Source organism: Helianthus annuus, chromosome 16 (genome assembly GCF_002127325.2).
Source record: "Helianthus annuus cultivar XRQ/B chromosome 16, HanXRQr2.0-SUNRISE, whole genome shotgun sequence".
NCBI lineage: Eukaryota > Viridiplantae > Streptophyta > Magnoliopsida > Asterales > Asteraceae > Helianthus > Helianthus annuus.
The window spans coordinates 175,134,021-175,157,739 of record NC_035448.2 but is presented as its reverse complement, the minus strand read 5'-3'; the positions used below and the strand labels follow the sequence as shown (position 1 = coordinate 175,157,739).

Genomic DNA, 23,719 nt, shown 5'->3' with positions numbered 1-23,719 from the left:
ACACATGACGAACAGTTTGCATTACGTGTATATATACTTCAGTTGATCTCAAAATTTTTATAGCCTATCACCATTAGAAAATTTTGAGATGTCAAACTTTCAGCTTTCTACTGTTTCCTTCTCTTCGCGTATTTTACCATCGGCCGTTGATGATAATAGTGACACGAAGCTGGATGTTATCCGCAACACTGTGAATTTCAGTGCTAGCATATGGGGGGATCAGTTTCTTACATTTGAAGAGGTTTTCTATCACTACTAATTTATTGTTTAACCGTCCATTTATAATGAGAAAATCATCTTCTTATTTCTTTTGTACGTGCCAGAGCCGGTCCAAGCTTTTTGGAGGCCCAAAACGAATATTAAAATTGGGGGCCCTTTTGAATACATATTAATTTACTCACCATCTTAATGATAATTGATAACTCACCAATATTACTAGATTAATCGCTTAATGAGTCGATAACGTGTTAACGAACATGGATCCATTACACTTTGTTAATGGAAGAAAAACATAATTTGTTAAAATAAAGTTAAATGACGCCGAGTGATTAAGATTCCAGAAATTCAAAAGATACTAATTGCCGTGTTTCCAAAAAAAAATATTACCAATTATAACAAACTTGTTGAGACTATCTAAAAGTTAAAACGCTAGTAGCACAAAAAAGTGATAAACTTATTCTTGTTTCTAAGGGAACCAGTTCTGATTTTGAATTTTTGGTTGTGACCAACGACTATTTGAAAGCAAATTAGGATAACATAATTTACTAATCAACTTAAATAAACCAAAAAGACAAAAACCACTATTAAATTGATGATTTTGCTAATAAAACCCAAAAATCTGAACAAATAAAATCAACATAACAATAATCTTAACAAATAAAATCAAAATAAACCTAAACCATTAAATTAAAATATATCAATTAATAAACACTACAGGCTACAAACCATGATAATATAAAGAGACTGAACATTAGATTTATCCATTGTATTTTTTGGATCTGGCCCTACGGAGGCTTCTCCAATTTAAAAAGAAAAAAAATAAGGTTTAAAAATTGATGCTGGGAATCGAACCTAAAACTGGGCTTTGACAAGCACGGAATAATTACCACCACACTACAGGGATCAGATTCAACAAGCTAATCAAACTTAATGTTATTATACATAATATATAAACATAATATTTTTCAAATGGAGGCCCTAAACTTTTGGAGGCCCAAAGCGGTAGCCTAGGTTTGATACACTAACGGGCCGGCCCTGGTACGTGCAGCCAGATGATCTAGAGATGGAGAAGAAAGTAGTTGAAGTGCTCAAAGAAGAAGTAAGAAAGGAGCTAGTGATCAAAGGTTCCTCTAATGAATCACTGCAACATATGAAGTTGATTGAATTTATTGATGTAGTCCAACGCCTTGGCGTTGCCTATCATTTCGAAGAGGAGATCGAGGAAGCCTTGAAACATATATACGTTACATATGGTGAGAATGGGTGGATCTAAACAACCTACATAACCTTTCTCTTTGGTTCCGACTCCTTCGGCAACAAGGCTTCAACATTTCATCTGGTATTTAGTTACATGTTTAGAACCACTAACCCCTTCACAACCAGACTTGAACATGATCACTATTAAAATATGAATATCAGACCCATAACGTTAATTTCTAAATGCATCCATTGTCTCATTTACAATTTTTTTTTTTCAAAACATCAAACTCAAAATCATTTCCCATTGTCCTTGTTGGGACATTGAACCCGCAGGACTTTGTTGATGGGGCACTATCTGCGATATAGACCTGTATAATTTTTTTGTTGATTTTGGCCTGATGTGGTACTGTGGCACTAAGATGAGGGCTTGCACCATACAGGAATATTCAAGTACCATATGTATGAGAAGGGAAATTTTAAGGAGTCTTTATGTGAAGATGCTCAAGGATTGCTTGCTTTGTATGAAGCATCTTATATGCGGGTGGAAGGCGAAAAAGTACTAGATGATGCCCTCGAGCTCACTAAAACTCACCTTGCTATCATAGCAAAGGATCCTTCTTGCGACTCTTTATTGAGAACCCAAATACAAGAAGCACTAAAGCAGCCTCTCCGGAAAAGGTTGCCAAGGCTAGAGGCCGTGCGTTACATACCTATTTACCAACAAGATGTTTCCCACAATGAGGTCTTACTGAAGCTTGCAAAGTCCGATTTTAATGTCCTTCAATCAATGCACAAGGAGGAACTTAGCCAAATTTGCAAGTAGGAATTGCGTGAAAGCTCAGACCTCATGGCTAATTTAGATTGGCTCTCACTATCTGCACACCAAGTCAGGCTATCTGCACAATTAGGGTTTGCATACGCTGCGTATTGGTCAATACGCAGCGTATAGGGTTACCTGAATACGCTGCGTATTGGTCAATACGCAGCGTATATAAGTGGTAGGTGCACGACCAGACAGTCAAACCTAGTACCATGTCAAATCAGTCTTACATAGGGTGCGTATTGATCAATACGCACCGTATTGATAGACTGATTTGACCTGATACGATGTTGTCCAGGGCACGTGAATAAAGTAATACGGTGAGTAGGGATCAATACGCTGCGTATTGACATGCCAGATGAAAGTCTATTTATTCCTCCATTCATATATGTTACCCATCACCCGACATATACTTTGCTTTCCTTTTCATCTTCTTCTTCAGTAAATTGTTAGTTTTTGGTTTAACCTTGTTAAAATGTCATCATTTTGGAAGGATAATTATTTCGGTAATCGTTATTCTAACGACACATGGGGATCAAATGCTGCCAATGAGGAGGAGGAGGTTGTGTCTGGAGTCCCTGTTAATCAAGAAACACAGTTGCCAGACTTGAACAAGACTTCCACTCCACCTGTTGATGAACCAAATTACCCGGCGCATCAAGTGTGTCCAGATTACGGATACGGGTATGAATCTTCGTACGTGCAACAAAGTGGATACGGTGTTGAGAATGCACCTGTTGATGAACCATATTACCCGTCGCAGCAATCGTATCCGGGTTATGGGGTATACTGGGATGAAGGTGGATACGGAAGTTACAGTGGATACGGTGGTGATGGTGGATACGGGGGTGAAGGTGGTTACAGTGGATATGGGGGCTACGGTGGATACGATAGATATGGGGGTGACGGTGGTTACAGTGGATACGGGGGTGAAGGTGGTTACAGTGTATACGATAGATCTAGGGATGAAGTTGGATACGGTGGATACGAAGAACATGGTGGATATGGTTATGAGTCCCGTAACACATCACTTTATGAACCATCTACCCCGGGCAATCCATTTCAAGTAAATGAGGTATCACATTAAAATAATTATTGTTATTATTATTATAATTATAATTGTTATTATTATTATTATTATTATTATTATTATTGTTAAAAATAATATAATTATAATAATTATTGTTATTGTTATTATTGTTAAAATACTTTAATTATAATTATAATTGTAATTATTATTATTATTATTATTATTATTATTATTATTATTATTATTATTATTATTATTGTTGTTGTTGTTAAAAATATTATAATTATAATTATTATTATTATTAAAAAATGTATTCTTTTTATAATAATAATCTAGTTAGTCTAATTAACAAAATGGTTAGTTTAAACCTAACTTAGTTAGTTAAATCATAGTTATATCCTAACTAGGTTAGCATTTAATACAAGGGACCACTAACTGAGTTAGAGAACTCAGTTAGTCCAGTTAAGTGCCAAAAACAATAAAAGTCACTGAAGTTTCAAATTTTACGAAAATAGTCCCTGAAGTTTCAAAAAATTGACAAAACAGTCCCCAAAGTTTTGAAAATTGACAAAAATGGTCCCTGAAGTTTCGAAAATTGACAAAAAATGGTCCCTGAACTTTCGAAAATTGACAAAAATGGTCCCTGAACTTTCGAAAATTGCAAAAATGGTCCCTGAACTTTTGAAAATTGACAAAAATGGTCCCTGAACTTTCGAAAATTGACAAAAATGGTCCCTGAAGTTTCAAAAATTGACAAAAATAGTCCCTAAAGTTTTAAAAAATTGACACAAATGGTCCCTATACTGTTCAGTTAAGTATGCTAACTGAGTTAGTGTTTAAAGATGAAATCTTTATATGAAAGTTAACCTTGTTAAATCATTCTGTTAAAATAGTTTCAATAATAACCATATTAGTACCTGAAGTATGAGTTTCGATTATATTATTATTATTATTATTATTATTATTATTATTATTATTATTATTATTATTATTATTATTGTTATTATTATTATTAATGTCTTTTTGACACAAATGGTCCCTGAAGTTTCGATTTTATTATTATTAACGTAACTTTTTTTAGCGTTTCATGTCTCTAACTGATTTGAAGAATTGGGTACAAGAAACGGGAAAGGATAATGGTTACGTAATTGTTACCCGCCGATCAAAAAATATTGGCGGTACTACTGGGATGGTATGGCTTGTGTGCGACCGTAGTGGTGAACACCGTAGTAAAGCAACAGTTAGGAAAGCTGGTAGCAAAAAAATCGGCTGCCCATTTTCATTACTCGCCATCCGGGACGTGACGAACGACACGTGGGAGTTAAAAGTGGACTGTGCGAACCATAACCACGAACCTACGACGAGTCTGTTGGGCCACGCTTTTGTGCGAAGATTTACTAAAGCCGAATACAAGCTAGTGGAGCAGCTAACTGCTCAAAACATGGAGCCACGTATCATATTTCAAACCCTAAGAAAGCAGTTCCCCGACAGCCTGCACGTTCAGAAAGACGTGCAAAATGCGGTACAAAAAATTAGAGCGACAATAATGGACGGAAAGAATCCTATTCAGGCACTGGAAAGCCTGCTGCATGACCGCCGATTCATTTACGACACCCGACAAGATCCCAAAACAGATGTCGTAACAGAGATTTTCTTTGTTCATCCTTATTCAATCACTATGTGGCGTGCATTCCCGCACGTGATGTTGATCGACGCGACCTACAAAACAAACCTCTACAACATGCCATTTGTCCAGGTTGTGGGTATGACGTCGACTGGGAAGTCTTTTTGTATCGCACATGCCGTTATTTGTAAAGAACGAAGGGGTAACTACGTGTGGGTGCTTGAGCGGATCAAGTCAATATTGCATGAATGTATGATGCCGCGTGTGATAGTCACGGATAGGGAGCTTGCCCTAATAAACGCGTGTTCTAAAGTATTCCCGAACGCAAAAAGGCTTCTATGCCACTTTCACATCCAACAAAATATAGCTAGAAAGTGCAAGTCAGGGTTCGATAAAGAAGATTGGGGGAAATTTATGTCGTACTGGCGGACATTGTGCGAATCTTCATCAGAGCCCATGTACAAGTACAACTTGGAGAAAATGTATAACCGACTCGTGGTTGCCAACCGAGACAGTAAGTGTTCCTTCAACAAACGACTCACCCAATCTATTATATTTCACACACGCTTTTACATTTCATTATTTTATTTTTACAGGTGTCTATGATTACGTCTACGAAAACTGGCTCAAAGACTATAAAGAAATGTTCGTTTATGCGTGGACCGATAAGTGTCGCAACTTTGGTCAGCGCACCACCAACAGAGTTGAGAGCCAGCACGCAAATTTAAAAAGATACATTACGCGCGGGAGTTCATTGGAGCGAATAGCAAGATGCATCATTGATATAGTTGAAACTCAGTACGATGAAATACAAAAAAGTTTCACTGAGAGCATCGAAAAAACGATGAACCACCACAGACACCGAATGTTGGACAACCTACGTGGAAAGGTTTCCCATGAAGCACTTGATTTGCTGGAAAAAGAGCTACTGAGGAAGATGGATGTGTTGCGGAAACTTAACGCATCATGTGGTTGCCATATGTGGCTTAGCAAAGGATTGCCGTGTGCTTGTAGGCTGGAAAACTACACACGTACAGGTAAAAAATATTAAAACCACAAACCTTTTGTTATTTTGTACGATTTAGCTGTTTCTCACACCGTATTAACTTAACTGTGCAGGGCGTATAATACAACTCGACGAGATAGATGTATTCTGGCGTAAGCTTGACTTGCTCCCTTGTAAACTGGTAGACGAGGAGGTCGATATTGTAGCAGAGCTCAATAATGTGCGGCAACATTTAGAGGCGCAGTCCCCCGTTCAGCAAAAGAGTATGCTTTCAAAGATAAAAGCGGTTTTCACCCCGAAATCGTCAACCAAGAAACCACCGATCGTCCAGCAAAACACTCGCGGTCGGCCTACTTCAAAGAAAGTACAAGAAAGGCTAGATGAAGCTGCGAGGTTAGACCAAGCTGCGAGATACAGCTCCTGTGGCGAGGACAGCAACGTAATTACCGCTTCCCCCAAGCATAGGTACGATTTACCCCGACACAGCTCATACGTACCGTCAGAGGGCTCTCGTGGAACTGGTTCGTTTGTGAAGTCTGAAAAACCTAAAATGCAACCAAACAGTTCAACAAGTTCTAAAAAGAAGGAGACGAGGGATGATAAGGTTTTTCCATTAATAAAGGGGGACGAGCACTTGTTATGCATTAAGAGGTTTAAGAATCAAATTCCATCAGAGTTTCGCTCTTACATATCGCGTATACAAGATGTGACCCCAGACGGTCATTGTGGGTACAGGTCTGTGGCTGTCGGGTTAGGTTTTACGGAACACGCATGGCCCAATATTCGAAGAGATTTACTGCTGGAGATTGACCATAACAAACCGCGTTGGAAGCATGTATTCGAAACATATAACGAAGGAGACTTTAAACGAATACGTAAGAGCATCGAATGGCATTCAGTGAAAGGGTGCGATCAAAGTCACTGGATGGAAATGCCCCAGGTAGGGCTTCTCATAGCGCAAAGGTATAATATTGTCCTCCACGTGCTAAGCATTGAATGGAGCTCTACCATCTTCCCATTAACGGATGCCCCACTAGATCCACGACCTCAAGCGATAACGCTTATACATGTTCACGGGGGACACTTCATACATGCTAAGTTGGAAGGAGACTACCCCATGCCTTTAGTGAACCCGCTGTGGTCGGCACATCGATCAATAGCTGCGAAACGGTGGGAAGAAATGTATACACCGCGGTTAGAGCACTACTACGAGTTAATGCATCCTAAATCAGACCGAGACAAAGACAGAGAACCGAGTTTAAATGTTATCGAAGATTAAGCGGAAACTTGTATTTTTGTAAATTGTAGAAATTTTTTAATTTATAAAGTTTTTATCATTTTTAATTCATTTATAATTTATAATTTATAATTCAAATTTTTATAAACATAATTTTTGGATTATTTTTAGTTTCTCTAAATACAAACCAAGAAAAAAACAAAAAAAAAAGGTCTTCTAAGGTGCGTAGGGATCCCTACGCATCGTATGTTATCCAAATGACAATAAAGCCCCTCTTTTGGCTTCCTTTAGCCTCAGAACAAGGGTAAAAAGGTAAAATGAGGCTAAACAAGGCAGCGTATTGATCAATACGCATCGTATGTTAAAGGCGGACAATTTTCCCCCCAAATTGAAGTTTGAAAATATAAATATGTTAAATTACGATTTTGCCCTTCTTTTAGGGCTATACGAGGCTAAATATAAGGGTAAAAAGGTCATTTTCGGACCTTTATATACGCTTCGTATGGGTCTCTACGATGCGTATATAATTTTCATCATGATGACCTTTATGCCCTTCTACAGATGCTTCGTATAGGCTAAACAGAAGGGTATAAAGGTCATTGTGATGACCTCTTATATACGTATCGTAGAGATCAATACGAAGCGTATATAGAGGTGGACAATGACCTTTTTGCCCTTATATTAAGCCCCGTATAGCACTGATAGAAGGGCGAAATCGTAATTTCAGACTTTGGCATACGATTCGTATTGATCTCTACGATGCGTATAGGTTCTGATATAAATCAGGAAAACCCCTACGCAGCGTATGTTCTTCCCCAAATTACATACAAAACCTCTACGAACCCCTACGAAGGCGACTACGTATTTCCGACCATATACACGCGAATTCGAAGTATAAACGAGGTATATACTCAACCTATTTAAGTAATTTTGATTTTTTTGGTATTTTATCCGTAAATTAGGGCTGTATCATAGGTAAATTAGGGTTTACAGTGAATTAGGGGTGTTTGTTTGATTTGTTTGATTAGGGTTTACAGTGAATTAGGGGTATTTGTTTGATTTGTTTGATTAGGGTTTACAGTGACCATTTTTGTAAATTTATCAAACCTCAGGGACCATTTTTTGTAAACTTATCAAACCTCAGGGACCAATTTTGTAAACACATCAAACCTCAGGGACCATTTTTGTAAATTTATCATCCGTAAGGCGCGTATGGGCCTAACGGGCAACGACGGACTTAGTTTCGACGCTCGTTAGGCCCGTACGCGCCTTACGGACGACGTCGACTAAATAATAAAAAAAATATTATTTAGTCGACGTCGTCCGTAAGGCGCGTACGGGCCTAACGAGCGTCGAAACTAAGTCCGTCGTTGCCCGTTAGGCCCATACGCGCCTTACGGACGACGTCGACTAAATAATAAAAAAAATATTATTTAGTCGACGTCGTCCGTAAGGCGCGTACGGGCCTAACGAGCATCGAAACTAAGCGCCCGTCGTTAACGACGGGCTTAGTTTCGACGCTCGTTAGGCCCGTACGCGCCTTACGGACGACGTCGACTAAATAATGAAAAAAATATTATTTAGTCGACGTCGTCCGTAAGGCGCGTACGGGCCTAACGAGCGTCGAAACTAAGCCCGTCGTTAACGACACGGGCTTAGTTTCGACGCTCGTTAGGCCCGTACGCGCCTTACGGACGACGTCGACTAAATAATAAAAAAATATTATTTAGTCGACGTCGTCCGTAAGGCGCGTACGGGCCTAACGAGCATCGAAACTAAGTCCGTCGTTGCCCGTTAGGCCCGTACGCGCCTTACGGATGACGTCGACTAAATAATAAAAAAATATTGCTCGTTAGGCCCGTACGCGCCTTACGGACGACGTCGACTAAATAATAAAAAAATATTATTTAGTCGACGTCGTCCGTAAGGCGCGTACGGGCCTAACGAGCGTCGAAACTAAGTCCATCGTTGCCTGTTAGGCCCGTACGCGCCTTACGGATGATAAATTTACAAAAATGGTCCCTGAGGTTTGATGTGTTTACAAAATTGGTCCCTGAGGTATGATGAATTTACAAAAATGGTCCCTGGTGTTTCAAGGATTTACAAAAATGGTCCCTGGTCAATTTCTGAAACACAAGGGACCATTTTATTAAATCCTGGAAACACCAGGGACCATTTTTGTAAATTCATCAAACCTCAGGGACCAATTTTGTAAACACATCAAACCTCAGGGACCATTTTTTTAAACATAAACTTAAATTGTTTTTTTTTATTATTTAGTCGACGTCGTCCGTAAGGCGCGTACGGGCCTAACGAGCGTCGAAACTAAGCCCGTCGTTGCCCGTTAGGCCCGTACGCGCCTTACGGATGACGTCGACTAAATAATAAAAAAAATATTATTTAGTCGACGTCGTCCGTAAGGCGCGTACGGGCCTAACGAGCATCGAAACTAAGTCCGTCGTTGCCCGTTAGGCCCGTACGCGCCTTACGGATGACGTCGACTAAATAATAAAAAAAATATTATTTAGTCGACGTCGTCCGTAAGGCGCGTACGGGCCTAACGATCGTCGAAACTAAGCCCATTTTTAAAATTTTAACGACGGGCTTAGTTTCGACGCTCGTTAGGCCCGTACGCGCCTTACGGACGACGTCGACTAAATAATAAAAAAAATATTATTTAGTCGACGTCGTCCGTAAGGCGCGTACGGGCCTAACGAGCGTCGAAACTAAGCCTGTCGTTGCCCGTTAGGCCCGTACGCGCCTTACGGATGATAAATTTACAAAAATGGTCCCTGAGGTTTGATGTGTTTACAAAATTGGTCCCTGAGGTTTGATGAATTTACAAAAATGGTCCCTGGTGTTTCCAGGATTTACAAAAATGGTCCCTGGTCAATTTCTGAAACACAAGGGACCATTTTATTAAATCCTGGAAACACCAGGGACCATTTTTGTAAATTCATCAAACCTCAGGGACCAATTTTGTAAACACATCAAACCTCAGGGACCATTTTTTAAACATAAACTTAAATTGTTTTTTTTTATTATTTAGTCGACGTCGTCCGTAAGGCGCGTACGGGCCTAACGAGCGTCGAAACTAAGCCCGTCGTTGCCCGTTAGGCCCGTACGCGCCTTAAGGATGACGTCGACTAAATAATAAAAAAATATTATTTAGTCGACGTCGTCCGTAAGGCGCGTACGGGCCTAACGAGCGGGACGGGCTTAGTTTCGACGCTCGTTAGGCCCGTACGCGCCTTACGGACGACGTCGACTAAATAATAAAAAAAATATTATTTAGTGTACGTCGTCCGTAAGGCGCGTACGGGCCTAACGAGCGTCGAAACTAAGTCCGTCGTTGCCCGTTAGGCCCGTACGCGCCTTACGGATGATAAATTTACAAAAATGGTCCCTGAGGTTTGATGTGTTTACAAAATTGTTTCCTGAGGTTTGATGAATTTACAAAAATGGTCCCTGGTATTTCCAGGATTTAATAAAATGGTCCCTGGTCAATTTCTGAAACACAAGGGACCATTTTATTAAATCCTGGAAACACCAGGGACCATTTTTGTAAATTCATCAAACCTCAGGGACCAATTTTGTAAACACATCAAACCTCAGGGACCATTTTTTTAAACATAAACTTAAATTGTTTTTTTTTTAAACAGAAAAATATATATTTTTAAACAGAAAATATATATTTTTATGCTTTCACTTTTCTTTATGCTTTCACTTTGTAAACAGAAAATATATATTTTTAAACAGAAAATATATATTTTTAAACAGAAAATATATATTTTTTTAAACTTAAACTTAAATTGTTTTTTTTTTTAAAAACAGAAAAATGGAGGAAATGGATTTCGAAGTAGATATTCCGGAGCAGCCGCAGCGGAAACGGCGGGCGCGTCCACCGCCAGATCCTCTAGAGAATCACCCGTATTTGGAGTTTCCTCCGGAGTCCGAGGCTGCGCTCCGTTGCGAGAAGCTTCGGAAGATGCATATTGGTGAACACTTTGCGGTTTCGTGGAAAACCCTCCGGAAGCTTGAGGTTGAAGATTGGGTGCGGGGGTTTGTTCCCGTTGATTCACTGTGGGATCGTCTGTTTGAGCTATCGTTTACGCCGACCTACAGGGAGATACTAGTCGAGTTTCTGTCGTCGTTCGAGTTTCATTCTCGTCGGCCAAATGAGGTTGTGGACCCCGCGCAGCCCCCTCCCCCGCCCGAGGTTTCTTTTCGCATGGCTGGCCAGGCGCGCGAAATGTCACTTGCACAGTTTGCGGTGCATAGCGGTTTGTATACGGAGGCTGAGATTGCTACGGATCTTTATACGAAGGTACGTTTAACACAAATTTTGTATTGTTATTATTATTATTATTTTTAATATATAACATTTAAGATTTAATATTAATTTAACGTTTAATAAACATTCGTGTAAACAGGGGCTCGTAATGATTGATAAACCCACGCTATTAGGGTTTTGGGATCTGATCGCGGACATCCGTCATTGGGACCACCACCAATCCAAGGGGAGGAGTACGCTGATTGAGGATCCGCTCTTCAGGTACGTTAGTTATTAAACAGTTTTTTTTAAACAGATTTTTTTAAAAGAAAATTTCTTTTTTTAATTATTTAGTTGATTTTTGTCAATTTTTGAAACATCAGGGACCATTTTTGTAAAAAATAGAAACTTTAGGGAACAAAGTGTAAATATATCAAACCGTCAGCCGTTTTTGTAAAAAATTGAATGACGTCTAAACCGGCAGCCGTTTGGGGCTGGGTTTGCAGCCGTAAACCGGCGTTTAAACGGCTGCAAACACAGCCCCAAAGGGCAGCGATTTCGCAGCCGTTTGGGGCTGCGTTTGCAGCCGTTTAAACGCCCGGTTACGGCTGCAAATGCCGCCGCAGACGGCAGCGAAAACGCAGCCGTTTAAACGCCCGTTTACGACTGCAAACGCAGCCGCAAACGGCAGCGAAATATCTGCCGTTTGCGGCTGCGTTTGCAGCCGTTTAAACGCCCGTTAGGGACCTACGCGACTTACGGTTCGACTTCGACTAAATAATAAAAAAATATAATTTAACGACGACGATCATAGTTTTGACGCTCGTAAGGCGCGTACGGTCCTAACGAGCGTCGAAACTAAGTTCGTCGTTAAAATATATATATTTTTTTTATTATTTAGTCGAATTCGAACCGTAAGGCGCGTAGGTCCCTAACGAACGTCGAAACTAAGTTCGTCGTTTTATATTTTAACGACGAACTTAGTTTCGACGCTCGTTACGGACCTACGCGCCTTACGGATCGACTTCGACTAAATAATAAAAAAAGTATAATTTAACGACGATCTTAGTTTTGACGCTCGTAAAGCGCGTAGGTCCGTTCGAGCGTCGAAACTAAGTTCGTCGTTAAAATATATATTTTTTTATTATTTAGTCGAAATCGAACCGTAAGGCCCGTAGGTCTCTAACGAGCGTCGAAACTAAGTTCGTCGTTTTATATTTTAACGACGAACTTAGTTTCGACGCTCGTTAGGGACCACTTGTGTCAATTTTTGAAACATCGGGGACCATTTTTGTAAAAAATTGAAACTTCAGGGACCAAAGTGTAAATATATCAAAAAAGGGACCATTTGTGTCAATTTTTGAAACTCTAAGGACCGTTTAAACCAAATTTCTTTTTAAACATGATTTTTTTTAAACATATTTTTTTTTTAATTTTTTAGTCGAAGTCGAACCGTAACCGGCGTTTGAACGACGTCTAAACCGGCAGCCGTTTGGGGCTGCGTTTGCAGCCGTAAACCGGCGTTTAAACGGCTGCAAACACAGCCCCAAAGGGCAGCGATTTCGCAGCCGTTTGGGGCTGCGTTTGCAGCCCTTTAAACGCCCGGTTACGGCTGCAAATGCCGCCGCAGACGGCAGCGAAAACGCATCCGTGTGCGACTGCGTTTGCAGCCGTTTAAACGCTCGTTTACGACTGCAAACGCAGCCGTTTAAATGCCCGTTAGGGACCTACGCGACTTACGGTTTCCATTTAATCGATGTCGTCTGATTATTATTTACTGACTGGTTTCCATTTATGCAGGTATTTGCACAAGATGATTTCCACTTCGATCACTGCTCGAAACAAAAGCCGGGAGTGGTGTACGAGTGGTGACTTATTCTTTTTGTATTGCCTCTTATACAAGAGGCCGTGCGCTCTCGCCTACGGGTTGGCGCAGTATTTCGCCTCCGCGCATCATCGACAGGAGCGCGGAATGCTATTCGGCGGCGCTTACGTGACCAAGATAGCCCATTCGTTGGGCTATCATCCGGAGAACGACCGCGGCCGTGTAGGCCCAGCGGCACAGGCAAAGCGGATGGGGATGAACACAATAAACGGGATGCATATTACCAAAGACTTTCCATGCGGGAAGCGGATAAAGAATCTGGACGGCACGCAATACCAGCTTAAGGAACTGCCAGAAGAGTTCCCTCTGATTTATCCCCCGCGGGATCCGGAGCCGCCGGAGCCGCATGAGCCGGCCGCCGTTCTTCCGCGGCCACCACAGCCGCGTGGACCACCCGGGGCGCCCCAGTTCCCACGCCATGTTATGCCCGGTCCTGACCCGTCACATGAGCGGCTGCTTCGAAACGTTGAGAGAAACAATTATTTGCTAGAGTGGGTGGCTGCGGCGCTGCAGCAGCAGCGACAGCATGACGGGTTACCTCCACTACCCTTCATTGCGGATGCGGACTGGGATCAGCATCAGCGGCAGCAGCAGCATCAGCAGCAGCAGCATCAGGAGCAGCAGCAGCAACATCAGGAGCAGCAGCAGTAGTATTTTATCATTTTGTTATGTATGTACAAACTTTGTAATGTATTTTGTTATGTATATATCAAACTTCGGTGTAAACAGTTTCACATATTTTGAAATGTTATATTTTGAAATTCAGGCAGGTTATAAAAAATTCTGGCAGGTTATTTAAAGTGTTTTGTCGTTACGGACTTAGTTTCGACGCTCGTTAGGCCCGTACGCGCCTTACGAACGACGTCGACTAAATAATAAAAAAAATATTATTTAGTCGACGTCGTCCGTAAGGCGCGTACGGGCCTAACGAGCGTCGAAACTAGGTCCGTCGTTGCCCGTTAGGCCCGTACGCGCCTTACGGACGACGTCGACTAAATAATAAAAAAATATTATTTAGTCGACGTCGTCCGTAAGGCGCGTACGGGCCTAACGAGCGTCGAAACTAAGTCCGTCGTTGCCCGTTAGGCCCGTACGCGCCTTACGGATGACGTCGACTAAATAATAAAAAAAATATTATTTAGTCGACGTCGTCCGTAAGGCGCGTACGGGCCTAACGAGCGTCGAAACTAAGTCCGTCGTTGCCCGTTAGGCCCGTACGCGCCTTACGGATGACGTCGACTAAATAATAAAAAAAATATTATTTAGTCGACGTCGTCCGTAAGGCGCGTACGGGCCTAACGAGCGTCGAAACTAAGCCCGTCGACGGGCTTAGTTTCGACGCTCGTTAGGCCCGTACGCGACTTACGGACGACGTCGACTAAATAATAAAAAAAATATTATTTAGTCGACGTCGTCCGTAAGGCGCGTACGGGCCTAACGAGCGTCGAAACTAAGTCCGTCATTGCCCTTTAGGCCCGTACGCGCCTTACGGATGACGTCTACTAAATAATAAAAAAAATATTATTTAGTCGACGTCGTCCGTAAGGCGCGTACGGGCCTAACGAGCGTCGAAACTAAGCCCGTCGTTAAAATTTTAACGACGGGCTTAGTTTCGACGCCCGTTAGGCCCGTACGCGCCTTACGGACGACGACTAAATAAGAAAAAAAATATTATTTAGTCGACGTCGTACGTAAGGCGCGTACGGGCCTAACGGGCGTCGAAACTAAGTCCGTCGTTAAAAGTTTCGACGCCCGTTAGGCCCGTACGCGCCTTACGGACGACGTAGACTAAATAATAAAAAAAATATTATTTAGTCGACGTCGTCCGTAAGGCGCGTACGGGCCTAACGAGCGTCGAAACTAAGTCTGTCTTATATGTAGTAACTGCGTACAGGCCTAACGAGTGTCTCTGGAATATAACAGGTTCTGTGTGAATTTAAAGTTCAGAAGGCTTTATACGCTGCGTATTGACCAATACGCAGCGTATACGAAGTGTCAGTATACGCTGCGTATAGGTCAATACGCAGCGTATTAGCAGTTACTACATATAAGAATTAAGTTCCATGTTCTAACAACTCCGGAACGGAGGATAAACTGGTTAAGGCGTTACGGTTCTAAATGATAGGTCACGAGTTCGATACATGCTAAGGGCCGGTTCTTTAAAGAAGACCCCCTTTTTATATTGATTTTATATATATTTACACTTTGGTCCCTGGTGTTTCATTTTTTTATAAAAATGGTCCCTGAAGTTTCATGAAATTACAAAAATGGTCCCTAATGTTTGATAATTTAGATAAATGGTCCCTGATGTTTCCAGGATTTACAATAATGGTCCCTTATGTTTCAGAAATTGACACAAAATGTTTTCAGGTATGAAGTGTCAAATTTTACCAAGTTTATATACGCTGCGTATTGGCCAATACGCAGCGTATAGAAACCTGGCAAAAATTTGACACTTCAAACCTACCAAAATGACCCCAAATGTGCATCAGTTTTGTATATGCTGCGTATTGGTCAATACGCAGCGTATAAAGCCTTCTGAACTTTAAATTCACACAGAACCTGTTATATTCCAGAGACACTCGTTAGGCCTGTACGCAGTTACTACATATAAGACGGACTTAGTTTCGACGCTCGTTAGGCCCGTACGCGCCTTACGGACGACGTCGACTAAATAATATTTTTTTTATTATTTAGTCGACGTCGTCCGTAAGGCGCGTACGGGCCTAACGAGCGTCGAAACTAAGGCCGTTTAACGACGGGCTTAGTTTCGACGCTCGTTAGGCCCGTACGCGCCTTACGGAGGACGTCGACTAAATAATAAAAAAAATATTATTTAGTCGACGTTGTCCGTAAGGCGACGGGCTTAGTTTCGACGCTCGTTAGGCCCGTACGCGACTTACGGACGACGTCGACTAAATAATAAAAAAAAATATTATTTAGTCGACGTTGTCCGTAAGGCGCGTACGGGCCTAACGAGCGTCGAAACTAAGTCCGTCGTTGCCCGTTAGGCCCGTACGCGCCTTACGGATGATAAATTTACAAAAATGGTCCCTGAGGTTTGATGTGTTTACAAAATTAGTCCCTGAGGTTTGATGAATTTACAAAAATGGTCCCTGGTGTTTCCAAGATTTACAAAAATGGTCCCTGGTCAATTTCTGAAACACAAGGGACCATTTTATTATATCCTGGAAACACCAGGGACCATTTTTGTAAATTCATCAAACCTCAGGGACCATTTTTGTAAATTTATCATCCGTAAGGCGCGTACGGGCCTAACGGGCAACGACGGACTTAGTTTCGACGCTCGTTAGGCCCGTACGCGCCTTACGGACGACGTCGACTAAATAATAAAAAAAATATTATTTAGTCGACGTCGTCCGTAAGGCGCGTACGGGCCTAACGAGCGTCGAAACTAAGTCCGTTTAACGACGGGCTTAGTTTCGACGCTCGTTAGGCCCGTACGCGCCTTACGGACGACGTCGACTAAATAATAAAAAAAATATTATTTAGTCGACGTCGTCCGTAAGGCGCGTACGGGCCAAACGAGCGTCGAAACTAAGCCCGTCGTTGCCCGTTAGGCCCGTACGCGCCTTACGGATGACGTCGACTAAATAATAAAAAAAATATTATTTAGTCGACGTCGTCCGTAAGGCGCGTACGGGCCTAACGTGCGTCGAAACTAAGCCCGTCGTTAAAATTTTAACGACGGGCTTAGTTTCGACGCTCGTTAGGCCCGTACGCGCCTTACGGACGACGTCGACTAAATAATAAAAAAAATATTATTTAGTCGAGGTCGTCCGTAAGGCGCGTACGGGCCGAACGAGCGTCGAAACTAAGTCCGTCGTTGCCCGTTAGGCCCGTACGCGCCTTATGGATGACGTCGACTAAATAATAAAAAAAAATATTATTTAGTCGACGTCGTCCGTAAGGCGCGTACGGGCCTAACGAGCGTCGAAACTAAGCCCGTCGTTGCCCGTTAGGCCCGTACGCGCCTTACGGATGATAAATTTACAAAAATGGTCGCTGAGGTTTGATGTGTTTACAAAATTGGTCCCTGAGGTTTGATGAATTTACAAAAATGGTCCCTGGTGTTTCCAGGATTTACAAAAATGGTCCCTGGTCAATTTCTGAAACACAAGGGACCATTTTATTAAATCCTGGAAACACCAGGGATCGTTTTTGTAAATTCATCAAACCTCAGGGACCATTTTTGTAAATTTATCATCCGTAAGGCGCGTACGGGCCTAACGGGCAACGACGGACTTAGTTTCGACGCTCGTTAGGCCCGTACGCGCCTTACGGACGACGTCGACTAAATAATAAAAAAAATATTATTTAGTCGACGTCGTCCGTAAGGCGCGTACGGGCCTAACGAGCGTCGAAACTAAGTCCGTCGTTGCCCGTTAGGCCCGTACGCGCCTTACGGATGATAAATTTACAAAAATGGTCCCTGAGGTTTGATGTGTTTACAAAATTAGTCCCTGAGGTTTGATGAATTTACAAAAATTGTCCCTGGTGTTTCTAGGATTTACAAAAATGGTCCTTGGTCAATTTCTGAAACACAAGGGACCATTTTATTAAATCCTGGAAACACCAGGGACCATTTTTGTAAATTAATCAAACCTCAGGGACCATTTTTGTAAATTTATCATCCGTAAGGCGCGTACGGGCCTAACGGGCAACGACGGACTTAGTTTCGACGCTCGTTAGGCCCGTACGCGCCTTACGGACGACGTCGACTAAATAATAAAAAAAATATTATTTAGTCGACGTCGTCCGTAAGGCGCGTACGGGCCTAACGAGCGTCGAAACTAAGTCCGTTTAACGACGGGCTTAGTTTCGACGCTCGTTAGGCCCGTACGCGCCTTACGGACGACGTCGACTAAATAATAAAAAAAATATTATTTAGTCGACGTCGTCCGTAAGGCGCGTACGGGCCTAACGAGCGTCGAAACTAAGCCCGTCGTTGCCCGTTAGGCCCGTACGCGCCTTACGGATGACGTCGACTAAATAATAAAAAAAATATTATTTAGTCGACGTCGTCCGTAAGGCGCGTACGGGCCTAACGAGCGTCGAAACTAAGCCCGTCGTTAAAATTTTAACGACGGGCTTAGTTTCGACGCTCGTTAGGCCCGTACGCGCCTTACGGACGACGTCGACTAAATAATAAAAAAAATATTATTTATTCGAGGTCGTCCGTAAGGCGCGTACGGGCCTAACGAGCGTCGAAACTAAGTCCGTCGTTGCCCGTTAGGCCCGTACGCGCCTTACGGATGACGTCGACTAAATAATAAAAAAAAATATTATTTAGTCGACGTCGTCCGTAAGGCGCGTACGGGCCTAACGAGCGTCGAAACTAAGCCCGTCGTTGCCCGTTAGGCCCGTACGCGCCTTACGGATGATAAATTTACAAAAATGGTCGCTGAGGTTTGATGTGTTTACAAAATTGGTCCCTGAGGTTTGATGAATTTACAAAAATGGTCCCTGGTGTTTCCAGGATTTACAAAAATGGTCCCTGGTCAATTTCTGAAACACAAGGGACCATTTTATTAAATCCTGGAAACACCAGGGACCGTTTTTGTAAATTCATCAAACCTCAGGGACCATTTTTGTAAATTTATCATCCGTAAGGCGCGTACGGGCCTAACGGGCAACGACGGACTTAGTTTCGACGCTCGTTAGGCCCGTACGCGCCTTACGGACGACGTCGACTAAATAATAATTATTTAGTCGACGTCGTCCGTAAGGCGCGTACGGGCCTAACGAGCGTCGAAACTAAGTCCGTCGTTGCCCGTTAGGCCCGTACGCGCCTTACGGATGATAAATTTACAAAAATGGTCCCTGAGGTTTGATGTGTTTACAAAATTAGTCCCTGAGGTTTGATGAATTTACAAAAATGGTCCCTGGTGTTTCTAGGATTTACAAAAATGGTCCCTGGTCAATTTCTGAAACACAAGGGACCATTTTATTAAATCCTGGAAACACCAGGGACCATTTTTGTAAATTCATCAAACCTCAGGGACCATTTTTGTAAATTTATCATCCGTAAGGCGCGTACGGGCCTAACGGGCAACGACGGACTTAGTTTCGACGCTCGTTAGGCCCGTACGCGCCTTACGGACGACGTCGACTAAATAATAAAAAAAATATTATTTAGTCGACGTCGTCCGTAAGGCGCGTACGGGCCTAACGAGCGTCGAAACTAAGTCCGTTTAACGACGGGCTTAGTTTCGACGCTCGTTAGGCCCGTACGCGCCTTACGGACGACGTCGACTAAATAATAAAAAAAATATTATTTAGTCGACGTCGTCCGTAAGGCGCGTACGGGCCTAACGAGCGTCGAAACTAAGCCCGTCGTTGCCCGTTAGGCCCGTACGCGCCTTACGGATGACGTCGACTAAATAATAAAAAAATATTATTTAGTCGACGTCGTCCGTAAGGCGCGTACGGGCCTAACGAGCTTCGAAACTAAGCCCGTCGTTAAAATTTTAACGACGGGCTTAGTTTCGACGCTCGTTAGGCCCGTACGCGCCTTACGGACGACGTCGACTAAATAATAAAAAAAATATTATTTATTCGAGGTCGTCCGTAAGGCGCGTACGGGCCTAACGAGCGTCGAAACTAAGTCCGTCGTTGCCCGTTAGGCCCGTACGCGCCTTACGGATGACGTCGACTAAATAATAAAAAAAATATTATTTAGTCGACATCGTCCGTAAGGCGCGTACGGGCCTAACGAGCGTCGAAACTAAGCCCGTCGTTAAAATTTTAACGACGGGCTTAGTTTCGACGCTCGTTAGGCCCGTACGCGACTTACGGACGACGTCGAATAAATAATAAAAAAAATATTATTTAGTCGACGTCGTCTGTAAGGCGCGTACGGGCCTAACGAGCGTCGAAACTAAGTCCGTCGTTGCCCGTTAGGCCCGTACGCGCCTTACGGATGATAAATTTACAAAAATGGTCCCTGAGGTTTGATGTGTTTACAAAATTGGTCCCTAAGGTTTGATGAATTTACAAAAATGGTCCCTGGTGTTTCCAGGATTTACAAAAATGGTCCCTGGTCAATTTCTGAAACACAAGGGACCATTTTATTAAATCCTGGAAACACCAGGGACCGTTTTTGTAAATTCATCAAACCTCAGGGACCATTTTTGTAAATTTATCATCCGTAAGGCGCGTACGGGCCTAACGGGCAACGACGGACTTAGTTTCGACGCTCGTTAGGCCCGTACACGCCTTACGGACGACGTCGACTAAATAATATTTTTTTTATTATTTAGTCGACGTGGTCCGTAAGGCGCGTACGGGCCTAACGAGCGTCGAAACTAAGTCCGTCGTTGCCCGTTAGGCCCGTACGCGCCTTACGGATGATAAATTTACAAAAATGGTCCCTGAGGTTTGATGTGTTTACAAAATTGGTCCCTGAGGTTTGATGAATTTACAAAAAGGTCCCTGGTGTTTCCAGGATTTACAAAAATGGTCCCTTGTGTTTCAGAAATTGACCAGGGACCATTTTTGTAAATCCTGGAAACACCAGGGACCATTTTTGTAAATTCATCAAACCTCAGGGACCAATTTTGTAAACACATCAAACCTCAGGGACCATTTTTGTAAATTTCTCATCCGTAAGGCGCGTACGGGCCTAACGGGCAACGACGGGCTTAGTTTCGACACTCGTTAGGCCCGTACGCGCCTTACGGACGACGTCGACTAAATAATAAAAAAAATATTATTTAGTCGACGTCGTCCGTAAGGCGCGTACGGGCCTAACGAGCGTCGAAACTAAGTCCGTTTAACGACGGGCTTAGTTTCGACGCTCGTTAGGCCCGTACGCGCCTTACGGACGACGTCGACTAAATAATAAAAAAATATAAGAATTAAGTTCCATGTTCTAACGAGTGTCTCTGGAACATAACAGGTTCTGTGTGAATTTAAAGTTTAGAAGGCTTTATACGCTGCGTATTGACCAATACGCAGCGTATACAAAGTGTCAGTATACGATTCGTATAGGTCAATACGCAGCGTATTAGGAGTCACTGCATATAAGAATTAAGTTCCATGTTCTAACAGCTCCGGAACGGAGGATAAACTGGTTAAGGCGTTACGGTTCTAAATGATAGGTCACGAGTTCGATTCATGCTAAGGGCCGGTTCTTTAAAGAAGACCCCCTTTTATACTGATTTTATATATATTTACACTTTGGTCCCTGGTGTTTCATTTTTTATAAAAATGGTCCCTGAAGTTTCATGAAATTACAAAAATGGTCCCTGATATTTGATAATTTAGATAAATGGTCCCTGATGTTTCCAGGATTTACAATAATGGTCCCTTATGTTTCTGAAATTGACACAAAATGTTTCCAGGTATGAAGTGTCAAATTTTACCAAGTTTATATACGATGCGTATTGGTCAATACGCAGCGTATAGAAACCTGGCAAAAATTTGACACTTCAAACCTACCAAAATGACCCCAAATGTGCATCAGTTTTGTATACGCTGCGTATTGGTCAATACGCAGCGTATAGGGACCTTGTTTTCTGTGCAATGATTGGTAATCAGGCACTGAGATCTATGGTTTATCTACGCTGCGTATTGGTCAATACGCAGCGTCTAGGGTTAACCTTATAGGCTGCGTATTGACCAATACGAAGCGTAGATAAACCCTAACTTTTGCTAGGGTTTGGTGTGCCAATAGGCACTTTAGTGTGCCAATAGGCACACTCTTTAGATTAAGTTCTGTATTTTCATGATATATCGTATATTTAATTAATCATTTGTGGTAGATGGTGGAAAGACTTGGACATGCAAAAGAAACTACCTTATGTTCGAGACAGATTGATAGAAGGCTATTTTTGGATACTGGGGGTCTATTTTGAGCCTCAACATTCTCATACGAGAATATTTTTAATGAAAACCTCCATGTGGTTGATTGTGCTGGATGACACATATGATAACTATGGAACTTATGAAGAACTAAAGATCTTTTCTGATGCTGTTCAAAGGTACACATTTATAATGCAAACTTGTAAATAATTGGTTAATTAATTAGTATAATCTTTTATTGTTAATTGTATATTGTCTAGATGGTCAATGAGCTGCTTGGATTTGCTTCCAGAGTATATGAAACTAATATACCAAGAACTTTTGAATCATCACCAAGAAATGGAGGAATCACTTGAAAAGGAAGGAAAAACATACCAGATCCACTATGTGATAGAGATGGTATATTACATTTCCGCATTTGATTGTGCAATTCATAATTTATGAATGCTAGTCTTGTCTAATTAGCAAAAAATTGGGCATACAGGCAAAAGAGGTGCTTGAAAACAACTTAGTTGAAGCTAAATGGTTAAAAGAGGGGTACATGCCAACTCTTGAAGAGTACATGTCTGTTTCAATGAAGACTTGTACCTACGGCTTGATGATAGCGAGATCCTTTGTTGGTAGGGTTGATAATATGGTCACTGAAGACACCTTCAAATGGGTCGCCACATATCCTCCTATTATTAAAGCTGCATGTTTGGTTTTAAGGCTAATGGATGATATTACCACCCACAAGGTACTACATACACACATACTCATATCTATTTATTCAAATCTCTAATTCAAGTGAAAGTGATACATATACTAATACTGCGAAATAACATTTTAAAATATTTTCAGGAGGAGCAAGAAAGAGGCCGTGTAGCTTCAAGCATCGAGTGCTACCAAAAAGAAACCGGTGCATCCGAGAAGGAAGCATGTGAATTTATCTCTAACATGGTTGAAGATGCATGGAAAGTTATAAATCGAGAGTCGCTCAGACCAACCGACATCCCATTTCCTCTACTACCGTCCACAATCAACTTTGCTCGTGCGTGTGACGTCATATATAAAGTCAACGACAGCTACACTCATGCTAGGAAGGAGATGATAAATCACATCAAATCGCTATTGGTTCACCCATTAGCTATTTAAGATTCAAGACTAAATGCATGGTGTTTGTCTGTGTTAACAAATATAGTTGTTGTAATGTATTTTTCTTAGGCTTATTGTGTGTGTGATAAGCATATATTTCTGGCCATGCACGTACGTTGTTCTATGTGCATGCCATACTACGTGCCTGTCATACCATTGTTCCAAGTGATGTTATAAAATAAATGTTTGGTAATATAATTGTTGTTTAATTACCTGTTATATATTAACTTGCAAACTGGTCATGTGTGTTACTTGAGTGTTCATTTTTTTACAACTCCAGTAACATTGTGACAAATAACTAAAGCTCTGCCAGATTCATTTGCCAAGTTTTACGCAACTCTTTCTTCCATGTTTCATCTTGCTCTGTTCATTTGAAAAAGCCAAAGATATCTAAACCTTGGACACCAATAATGTATAAACTCTCACTTCTCTTATCATGCATTAATGAGTTTTCTATTTGTAATA

General features: G+C 41.9%; 2 protein-coding genes across 3 annotated transcripts; both read left to right on the top strand.

Annotated features, from left to right (window-relative positions):
• The first annotated feature begins 1,866 nt into the window (after positions 1-1,866).
• LOC110916960 ((E)-beta-farnesene synthase-like) lies at positions 1,867-23,464 on the top strand. The gene is made up of 5 exons (XM_035984910.1): positions 1,867-2,238; positions 22,081-22,299; positions 22,381-22,519; positions 22,605-22,856; positions 22,961-23,464. The coding sequence occupies exons 1-5, from the start codon at positions 1,877-1,879 to the stop codon at positions 23,252-23,254; spliced, it is 1,266 nt and encodes a 421-aa protein (XP_035840803.1). The 5' UTR covers positions 1,867-1,876; the 3' UTR covers positions 23,255-23,464.
• On the top strand, positions 5,414-13,471 carry LOC110916961. Of its 2 annotated transcripts, XM_022161598.2 has the most exons (3): positions 5,414-5,930; positions 6,013-6,774; positions 13,210-13,471. In XM_022161598.2, the coding sequence occupies exons 1-3, from the start codon at positions 5,537-5,539 to the stop codon at positions 13,224-13,226; spliced, it is 1,173 nt and encodes a 390-aa protein (XP_022017290.1). In that variant the 5' UTR covers positions 5,414-5,536; the 3' UTR covers positions 13,227-13,471. The 2 variants fall into 2 exon arrangements, with proteins under 2 accessions (XP_022017290.1, XP_022017288.1); XM_022161596.2 differs by lacking the exon at positions 13,210-13,471 and having other exon boundaries at positions 6,013-7,347.
• Positions 23,465-23,719: the final 255 nt, after the last annotated feature.

Bases quoted from the DNA above. Each gene is read 5' to 3' on its own strand.
- LOC110916960 (XM_035984910.1), top strand. From the start codon at position 1,877: ATGTATGAGAAGGGAAATTTTAAGGAGTCTTTATGTGAAGATGCTCAA. The intron at 22,300-22,380 runs GTACACATTTAT...TATATTGTCTAG, and splicing joins TTTTCTGATGCTGTTCAAAG to ATGGTCAATGAGCTGCTTGG. The intron at 22,857-22,960 runs GTACTACATACA...AAATATTTTCAG, and splicing joins ATGATATTACCACCCACAAG to GAGGAGCAAGAAAGAGGCCG.
- LOC110916961 (XM_022161596.2), top strand. From the start codon at position 5,537: ATGTTCGTTTATGCGTGGACCGATAAGTGTCGCAACTTTGGTCAGCGC. The intron at 5,931-6,012 runs GTAAAAAATATT...TTAACTGTGCAG, and splicing joins GGAAAACTACACACGTACAG to GGCGTATAATACAACTCGAC.